At 47.2% G+C, this 10,401-nt stretch overlaps 2 protein-coding genes across 2 annotated transcripts in view; one reads left to right on the forward strand and one right to left on the reverse strand.

The window, feature by feature from the left end:
- Positions 1-5,419, reverse strand: part of LOC128943450 (serine/threonine-protein kinase pim-1-like) — a gene marked incomplete at its 3' end in the record, with an annotated part of 171,675 nt that extends 166,256 nt beyond the window's left edge. The window contains exon 1 of the mRNA XM_054286393.1: positions 5,357-5,419. Within this exon, the coding sequence (XP_054142368.1) occupies positions 5,357-5,419 (63 nt within the window). The remainder of the gene's footprint in view (positions 1-5,356) is intronic.
- A 3,818-nt stretch (positions 5,420-9,237) lies between these two features.
- Positions 9,238-10,005, forward strand: LOC128943451 (olfactory receptor 14J1-like; the record flags this gene model as incomplete). The annotated part of the gene is made up of 2 exons (XM_054286394.1): positions 9,238-9,699; positions 9,997-10,005. Coding segments are annotated over 2 exons (471 nt in total), but the record flags the coding sequence as incomplete, so codon positions are not given.
- Positions 10,006-10,401: the final 396 nt, after the last annotated feature.

Below are 10,401 nucleotides of genomic sequence, written 5' to 3' on the forward strand. Positions count from 1 at the left end.
CCCAGAATTTGTCAAAGGTATAAAAGATTGAACAGGTGGAATTCAAATTTTACACAATTTGTCCTGCAGAATCAATGATAGAATACCCGAATAATTTATATAAATATGTCTCTAGCTTATTCTCATCATGATCAGATGGAAAGATCACTAGCACAGTTATTTATTCCACAGATCAGGAGCTATAACAATTATTAGAATATCGTGCCGTGGGCAATTTTGAAGTCAACAGGGCCTTGCTGGAATTGCTGCAGCCCATTGCAGGCAGAGCCTCCTGCTCCAGCAGGAACTGCCTTTCCTGTGCCATGAGCAGGGCAGGTCCCGCTGCAGGAAAAGCCCCAGGCCAGCCCCAGCACAGGGAAGGGCTCGGACACAAGGGCAGAGTGCTATGCTGGGAGCTGGGCCAGGGAGAGCCTGAGGCACCAAAGGCACATTGGCAGTAGCAGCTGCTTGCAGGCCATGGCTGGAAGCCTCCCTTGGCAGCCCGGCCTGGTGGCCACCACTGCAGAGCTGCTGCCTCAGGGCTCATTCCTGGCTGGGCTCTGAAAAGCCACTTCTGCTCCAGGAGCCTGACTGGAAAGCCATTGGCCCCAGCACCTTGGGGACAAGATATTAATGACAAAACTCTTCATGCCAGCAGAGACAAGGCAGGGGCAGAGGAAAGGGCAGAGCCAGGCCCAGGGGACAGGGCTGCCATGGTGATGGCTATGAGGTCACTGCCCCTGCAGCAGCCTGGCTGCCCTCAGCAGACATTCTGGCCAGAAGCGTTGTGGGGGCACCCAGGACATCAGAGAACCACAAAACAGGAATTCTGTCCAAGGGGATGAGAGGGTTCCCTTGGGTCAGGCTGCACAAAGCTCCTGCTCTTGGACAATTCCTGTGATGGGGCTTCCAATTCTCTGGAAAAACGGTTGCCATTTTGTGCCACTCTCATAATTGTAAAATATTTCTTCTTTCTAGCAAATGTAAATCCACCCTCATTCAATTTAGAGATATTGAGCCTGTCACTGCAAGATTTGCGAGTAAATGCCTTTGACTACATTTTTCCATTTTCACAGACTTTGGAGAGGAACCAAAAATCTCCCAAGATGGGATTTGGAGGCCTCATCACATAACCAGCAGGGATGGGCTGATGGCTCTGGGGTTGTTCCAGATTGAAGGCAAGATGTATTCTATTACCATCTGTATGGCAGTTGTCTTGTCAAGTGGGCAGTTTTCCTTATCTCTCTCTCTGACTGATCACAATCACTTCTCCCTTGGGAGGGGCATCTGCTGATAATGGGCTATTGAATGTCACTGCATGACTGATAAGAACTCTAATATCTGACTGTGAGATGCTCCGCCCAGAGGGAGGAGCCAAGCATTGCTACCCAGATATAATCTGGAGATTCTGGAATACCAGAACAGCTTTCTCCACTGGATTCCCCAGAGGAACAGCAGCTGCCTTTTCTCCCACTGGATCTTCAGAGGAAGAATACATCCTTTTCTACAGGACCTCCTGCTCCAACAGAACCACACCTGACACTCCAGGAGGACTGCAGCCACATTTCTAATTGGACTGCTACCAACATCCTGACCCACAGGGTGTCAGGTTGAGTTGTGACTCTGTCAATGTTGTTCTAGTGTACTGCATTGTTTATTTGTTTAATTTTCTTCCCTAGTAAAGAACTGTTATTTCCTGCTCCCATATCTGTGCCTGAGAGCTCCCTCAATTTCAAAATTATAACAATTTGGAGGGAGGGGGTTTACATTTTCCATTTCAGGGGTAGCTCCTGCCTTGATTAGCTGACACCTGTCTTTTCAAACATTAACAAGGGGAAAGTTTCAAAGCCTCAGTTATAAAGCAAACAAAGTTTGGAGGAACAAATAAAATATGAATTGGGGATGTTCTATTAGTTCCAGAAGCAGGGTGAAATTTATTAGGAAAGGATTTACAGGTGCATTTTGACATTCTCTGGAGTGCTCCCAGAGAAAGGGAAAATGGTAGTTAAGCTTCTCCAATTAACGGAAGAAAATGAGGAGAAAACTCAAGAGATGGTTTGGGCAAAACCAAAAAACTGAGGTAAATTGAACATGAAACCTATAGTAATAAAAATAACTAATGAGCATCATCCAGTTCAGCTATGACAATATCTACTCTCCCTGGAGGGGAGACGAGGACTACAGCCGCTGATCCAGGACCTACTTGAGGACAGGACCTTAGAACCATGTATGTCCCCCCATAATACACCCATATTACCAGTAAAGAAGTCAAATGGGACTTACAGGTTTGTCTAAGATTTGAGAGAAGTGAACAAAAAACCAGTGAATTGATACCCAGTAGTGCCTAATCCCTATACACACCTAAGTAACATGCCAGTGGTTTAGCATGATAGACCTAAAAGATGCTTTTTGGGCATACCCACTGGCAGAGAAAAGTGGGTAGTCTTTGCTTTTGAATGGGAGGACCCTGATTCTGGGAGGAAGCAACAGCTTCGGTGGACTGGGTTACCCCAAGGGTTTTCTGAATCCCCAAACCTCTTTGGTCAAGCGCTAGGAGAAGTAACGCAACTCTTCTCCATTAAACCTGAGATAAAGTTCATCCAATATGTAAATTATTTGCTTTTCTCAGGACAGGAAGAAAAAGAAGTTTGGGAATCCACCATAATGTTGTTAAATTTTCTGGGGGGCCAAGGACTTCAGGTATCAAAAGGGAAACTCGAATTTGTAGAAAGAGAAGTAATATACCCAGGATTTGTGATATACCCAGCTCCAAGGGAGCTGGCGGCTGAACCCTGAGAGAATTACAGGGATAGTCTCACTCCCACCAAAAACTAAGAGAGAAGTCAGAAGGTTTTTAGGCCTGTTGGGATATTGTAGGCTATGGATTGGAGGATACACGCAGGCCATCTGGTTCTTGTATGAAAAGTTAATTGAAGAGATTAGGTGGGAAAAAGACGATGAACAAAAGTTTGAAGCTTTGAAGCAAAAATTAGTTAGTGCACCAGCCCTGAGTCTTCTTGCCTTAGACAAACCCTTCTATCTGTCTGTGGATATAGAAAAAGAGGTAACACATGGAGTGTTAGCCCAGGACTGAGGAGGATCCAGGAAGCCACTGGCCTATGTATCATAATTACTAGAGCCTGTCAGCCAGGGGTGGCCAACCTGCATTCAGGTGTGGCAGTGACTGCCCTACTCATAGCAGAAAGCAAAAAATTAACCTTTTGGGGGAAAATTGAAGATATATGTCCCAGACTCAGTAACAAGTATCCTGAGCCAAAAGGCTGACAAATGGCTCACTGATTCCCAAATGCTAAAGTATGAAGCCATCTTAATAGATAATGGTTTAGAGCTAATTGTGAGTAACCAACTCAACCCTGCCCCGTTTTTGTATGGAGAACCAGATGAGGCACTAATACATAATTGCCTAGAGGTTATAAACTATCAAACTAGAGTAAGAGAGGACGTAACAGATCAACCACTCCAAGGTGGAAAACGATTGTACATCAATGGATCTTCACAGGTAATAAAGGGGCACAGGTTATCAGGGTACGCTATAGTGCATGAAGGGTTGGTAGCCATAGAAAAGATAAAGTTACTTTCCAACTGGTCAGCCCAGGCATTGAGTTGTATGCCCTAAAACAAGCTCTGGATATATTAGCATAGAAAAGGGGAACAATATATACAGACTGAAAATGCACTTTTGGAATAGTGCATATATTTGGAAAAATTTGGGAAGGGAGGGGGCTATTAAATTCAAAGGGAAAGGGACTGATTCACAAAAAATTTGTCTGAGAAGAGTTAGAAACCGTCCAATTGCCAGAGAAGTAGTGGGGGTATATGTTGAAGGACATCAAAAAGGGGAGCAAGGGAACAATTTAGCCAATTTAGAAGCTAAAAATGCCACTGAATCAGCGACAGAAAAACTAATAATAGTGTTAACACCCATGAGAGAAATGCAAAAAGTCCCTGTATTCAGTGGGACAGAAGAGGAAGAATTTCTCAAAATAGAAGCAAAGAAAGATAAAGGGAAGTGGAGATTAGCAGATGGGAAGCAAATATTGAATAAACCCTTTTCCAGGAAAATGCTAGAAGGCATACATGGAACAACACACTGGAGTACCCAAGTGCTAAGTGATCAATTTTTAAGGGATTTGGGATGCAAAGGAATTTTCAGAATAGCTAAGCAAGTAACTGAACAGTGTGTGATATGTCAACAAGTTAATAAAAAATAATGAGGGAAACACCCAGAGGAGAGCAAGAATTAGCCTTATGGCCCTTCCAAAACATCCAAGTAGCCTTTACTGAGCTTCCCCAGGTACAACAGTGGAAGTTTTTGCCAGCGATAGTAGATCACGTGACTCATTGGGTAGAGGTGGTACCCACTATGAAATTCAATGCCAATGTTGTGAGTAAAACACTTCTAGAATCAATCATTCCCTGATATGGGATGGCAAACAAGATTGATTCAGACTGAGGAACTCATTTCACATCAAAGATATTGCAGAAAGTTGTTCAGTCCCTAGGAGTAAAATGGGAATTACACACTCCATGGCATCCACAGAGTTCCAGTCAGGTTGAGAAAATGAATCAAACTCTTAAAAGAGCTCTAGCTAAGCTAATAATTTAAACCCAAATGTCAAGGATAAAATGTCTCCCTTTGGCCTTATTAAGAATTAGAACTCAACCCCAGTCAGATCTGAGGGTGTCACCCTATGAAATGATGTTTGGGTTACCCTTCCTGACCTCACCCCAGAAGGCTGCCACCTATGAGGAAGGGGAAGCCAATGCCAAGAAATAAGTGATGTCTATAGCACAAACCTTATAAAGGCTAAGATATAGAGGGGCAATTCCTCAAACTACCACCCTGGATTTCAGAATCCATAATCTTAATCCTGGGAATTGGGTGATGATTAAGCCATGGAGAGATCAGCCTCTAACTCCTCAGTGGGAAGGTCCCTTTCAGGTACTGCTCACCACTGAATCAGCCGTGCAAACTGCAGAGCGGGGATGGACTCATGCCAACAGAGTCAAAGGCCCAGGAGAGGAACCCAAAGAGTGGACTATAACATCCAGGCTGGGTGAAACAAGATTGACTCTCAAGCAGAGATTTACCAGCATCTGTTGAGGAGAAGTACACAAGGGACTGTCAAAGGCAGTGGGACAGCTTCCTTAAGAAAATAAGACAAAGGAAGGAGGGCATGACCAAGTTGGCCCCTTTGCTTGCTACCAAGAAGGCTCCATAGACCTGCTGTGGGTAGGAACCCCATAGGCATGGTAAGGTAGGGACAAAAGGCCATACCAGACCTCTATCATTCCTCAGTTGTCTTTTAATTCAACAGAAATTGGAAGGCAAGACTGAGTTGGCCTCTGTACTCACCCCTAAGAAACACCAACTATGGGTATCAGGCACATATGCATTGTAGATGGGAGTCAAAGCCATACTGGACCTCTGTGATGCCCTTTTGTTCATTCCAAATAAGTGTGTCTAAGGAAAACCTGAGGTTTTTTCTGCTGTTCCCACTGTCCTTGCCCACATCAACAGATGCTGGTATGACTCATTCAAGAGAGACAGAAAATTTTTTACCTAACTGTTCGCACAAAATGACTTATAGAAAAAGAAAATGGGGGCTTGTTATAGATGTGTAATTCCATGGTTGATTTTCACAGTTAAGGGGTGAATATTAAATATATATGTTAAGAGAAGTTTTGTAGATGTATAGTTATCCTTCCCCTCCCCCTTGCATTGTTATCACAGGATGGCCTCAGTAGTTGGGGCATTTAGGAGGGTCAGCTTCTTACTGTTGCAGCACCTGACCTCCAATCAAGGTGTTAGACAGTGATCTCCACCACTGGAGAGTGAACAAGGAATCGATTCACAAGACTTTGGGAGGGGCTAGAGGTGTAAAAGACAGAATATCCATTTTGTAGATGAGCACACAGTGACTGAATTTTTGCTCCCAGCATTGTATCCTTTTCTTTATTCAGTTTTTGTTGTATTTTCATGAGGTCTCAATAAACAATTTAAATTTTTGAAAGTAAAAATAATTTCTCTCATGGGTTGGGGAATTTGGGGCAAGGTTGTCCACACTGGGTCAGCTCCTAGGTACAACTTCACTGACCTGGCCAGACCTCCTTAGGAGAGACCCTGGATCAACATCAATCAAAGGATGATGCAATCACCTCTTTTATAGTAAGAACAGCAATAAAAGACACCCTTTAAGATAGGATTGCATATTTCTCAGAAGCTCCTTGAAATATTTCTCCATAACTGTAAAAGGAAATCTTCCTGATGAACTGCTCCAGACCAGAGAGAAATCAAGGCAGAGCCATGGTTTGTCAGGACTTGCTTGATCCTAATGAGCCCTGTGGTGCATTTGGAGCTGAGCCCTGGAACCCTGGGCCTGACGGGAGATCGCACAAACCTTTCCAGGAGTCAAAGTCAGTGGAAAACCCCAAAGTGTCTCAAGGCACCAATGGGTCTCACTGAGATCCATCCTAACACAGGCTCCTCATGGACTCCTTGGAGGAGAGAATTGGAGACCAGGATGGCAAAAAAATTTCTGAGAGACTCAGTGTAGAAAGGAAATTCCAAAGTACCCTAAAAACCGTGAGTACCTCAAAGTATTAATGAGCACCACTGAGTGTCAGTACAGAGCTCTCAAGGGACTCGTTAAAGCAGATAATTGGGGCCATGGTTGCACAAAAATCTAATGGAGTCTTTATCAAAATGGAAACACCAAGTACCAAAAATAACTGAAGTACTCTGAAGCATTAATGAGCCCCACTGAGTGTTGTTACTGACAAAGCCTCTCAAGGGACTTATTACAGCAGATAATTGGAGGCCATGATTGCACAAACCTCTCAGAGACTCCAAGGCAAAAGCCAAACTCAAAGTCCTTTGAAAAACCTGCAGTCCCTGCAGGGAGCATTAAGGAGCCCCCGGAGCCATTCCTGAGCAAGGCTCCCCAGGGACTCCTTCCAGCAGATCCTTGAGGCCACTGGGATGTGGGCTAAGGGGGGGATGCTGAGGGCAGGACAAGGGGCTGCCAGTGCCCAGCCTGGCTGGGGCTGTGCCAGGAGGCCCCAGGGCCTCAGGACAAGGTGTCTCCTCACAGCCCTTGGTGGCACAGACCCTGCTGTGCCCCAGGGCACCAAGACTTGGCTTCTCTTTTTCCCCACCTGTCATCACTGCCTCCAGTTCTCTGCTCTGCTTGGGACCTGGGGACACTTTTTCAGTTGTGTCCCTCACTGGGACCCATTACAAGTCCAAGAAACTTTGGAGTTGGGTTCTGACTTGGAGTTCTGGAGAGGTTTCTTCAGCTCCCTCTCAGGGACTGATGTTCAGGGCCTGAGCACAAAGCCCCACAGGCTCATTACAGTCCTTGTGCTGTGTCTGTGCTGCTGAGCTGGGCTGGGCTCCTGGCACAGAGGCAGCTCCCGGTAACCAAGAAGAGCTTCAAAAGCACATTTCTCTTGATGAGCAGCTCTTCTGCCAGCCCAGCAGGGCTGGGGCACTGCCTGCAGCCACCCCAGGCACAGCACAGAGGCAGAGAGAGCTTCAATCAGTCAGGGCTGGGAAGGTGCTGAGAAGTGCCTGGGGCAGAATCGCTGCCAGCCCCTGGCACAGGAACCTCTGGCTGCAGGACAATGCAGCTGCAGCACCTGGAGCCATGTCCTAAAGCTGGAACATCCCAATGCCTACAGACCCTGTGAGTACATTCTCTGATTGTCTCTTGTGCAGAGCAGCCAGGGGTGCCCAGGGCTGTCCTGCAGAGCAGGGTCCTGCAGCCCAGGGTGCTGTGCTGGGACAGAGATTCTGCTGCCTGCCAGGGACTGCTCTCAGCCAGCCCTGGCAGCTGCTCCTGGCACTGGGGGACAAGATCTGGGTGGGAGGAGACAGCTGGTAAGGCTTGGACGTGTTCTCCTTGTGTGGTGAGGATGCTGCATTGTTCAGGACTGCTTCAAGGATGGCATTTAAGGCCACAGCACTTCCAACTAGATTACACAGGGAGCATATTGAAACAGGGGCTGCATAAAAGGGAAAATCCTGCTTTTTTATCTACTGCTCTGAGTTAGAAATTGAACATACATATTCATCTCTCATTTCAGGTTGTGAAATATAAAAATAATCTCCCAATCTGAGTAAACCAGGCAGCAACAGCAATCAACACAGGACCCCCTAGAGGCTGCATCAGTGTCACTTTTTCTGCCTCCTCAGGGTCACTCTGACATTACCATCGGAGCCTGCAGAGCCAGAGCTGCTCCTGGGCAGTGCCAGAGGTGGGAGGGGTCTGCAGGGCAGAGCTGAGCCCCCAGGGCTGGGCTGGGCCCTGGCAGCACTGGCAGGGCCCAGCTCTGGGCACAGGGAAGCAGCTGCTGGCATGGACAGCTCCAGGCAGCAGAGCCCTGGGCAGGCAGAAGGGGGGAAAGTTCCCCCAAGGCTGTGCTGGGATATTTCAAGTCCTCTCCAAACCCACCTATTGTTGTCTTATATATTACAACAGTTCAATTATCATTATATGTTGTCTCAGAGATTAAGAGTTCTGTTGTCTTACATTGTCTTGTATATCAAGAGTTCTCTTATCATTATTGTGCAAGGATTTCATACCCTCAGAGTTTCATACCTCCTCTAAGCACTGACTGTTCTTGGTCCTTGCAGCAACCATCGGACTCCAGTCACTTCTCTTTTATACCACTAGTTCTTATTGGTTACAGGTGTTGCCTGTTATCATCCAGCCTGTTTCTCATCTTTAGTAGTAGGGTGCAGCTGCAACTTGTTGGGGGAAGAGATTACATTCTACATTACCCATACTGTGTCCTCCTACAACCTATTCCATGATTGCTTTTCTTACAGATCCCCATGCCAAGGCACAGCAAATGTCCAACAGCAGCTCCATCAGCCACTTCCTCCTGCTGGCATTGGCAGACACGCGGCAGCTGCAGCTCCTGCACTTCTGCCTCTTGCTTGGCATCTCCCTGGCTGCCCTCCTGGGCAACGGCCTCATCATCAGCGCCATAGCCTGCGGCCACCACCTGCACACGCCCATGTTCTTCTTCCTGCTCAACCTGGCCCTCACTGACCTGGGCTCCATCTGCACCACTGTCCCCAAAGCCATGCACAATTTCCTCTGGGACGCCAGGGATATCTCCTACTCAGGATGTGCTGCTCAGGTATTTTTCTTTATGTTTTTCATTTCAGCAGATTTTTACCTTCTGACCATCATGTGCTACGACCGCTACGTGTCCATCTGCAAACCCCTGCACTACGGGACCCTCCTGGGCAGCAGAGCTTGTGCCCACATGGCAGCAGCTGCCTGGGCCAGTGCCTTTCTAACTGCTCTCATGCACACAGCCAATACATTTTCCCTGCCCCTGTGCCATGGCAATGCCCTGGGCCAGTTCTTCTGTGAAATCCCACAGATCCTCAAGCTCTCCTGCTCACACTCCAACCTCAGGGAACTGGGGCTTCTTGCTGTTAGTGTGTGTTTAAATTTTGGTTGTTTTGTGTTTATTATTTTCTCCTATGTGGAGATCTTCAGGGCTGTGCTGAGGATCCCCTCTGAGCAGGGACGGCACAAAGCCTTTTCCACCTGCCTCCCTCACCTGGCTGTGGTCTCCCTGTTCATCAGCACTGGCTTTTTTGCCTACCTGAAGCCCCCCTCCATGTCCTCCCCATCCCCGGATCTGGCCCTGTCAGTTCTGTACTCGGTGGTGACTCCAGCCCTGAACCCCCTCATCTACAGCCTGAGGAATCAGGAGCTCAAGGCTGCTGTGAGGACACTAATGGCTGGATGCTTTCAGAAACATTAAACTGCTGCCAAATTTCTGAAAATCACTTGTAATAAAAGTCATCTTTGATACTTCTTGTTTGTTTAATTGTGGAGGGAGGGGTTCCCTTTATTTTAATTTTTTTATCTTGTCCACATAGAAATGTCATTGTTTGTGCCATTTCTCATTTTGTTTCTCTCCGCCTTCCCTGTGGTCCAAGACTATGTCAATGAGTGGTTGCGCTCTCAGTGGCATTAAAGGAACTAAAGGATCTCCCAGCAAAGTTTTCTGCAGAGATGCACTTTGGCTGCCTTCTCTGGAGCTGCAGCAGCAATGTCTGTGTGCAGAGCAGGGGGCAGATCAGTGCTGGCACAGCAGCTCTGCTCCTGGAGGCCACACCATTCCTCATCCAGGACAGGAGCCATTGGCCTTCTTGGCCACCTGGGCACACTGCTGCCTCCTGTCCAACCTGCTGTCCATCAGTCCCTGCAGGTCTCTTTCTGCCTGGCTGCTGTCCAGCAACTCTGTCCTCAGCCTGTAGCGCTGCAGGGATTGTTGTGGTCAAAGTGCAGGACCCAGCACTTGGACTTGTTAAACCTCACCTTGATGGATTTGGACCCTGGATCCAGCCTGTTCCATGAGGCCTCAGAGCGT

The sequence above is a fragment of the Melozone crissalis genome, unplaced genomic scaffold, assembly GCF_028551555.1.
Source record: "Melozone crissalis strain CALT ecotype California unplaced genomic scaffold, PUWL_Pcris_2 ptg000046l_1, whole genome shotgun sequence".
NCBI lineage: Eukaryota > Metazoa > Chordata > Aves > Passeriformes > Passerellidae > Melozone > Melozone crissalis.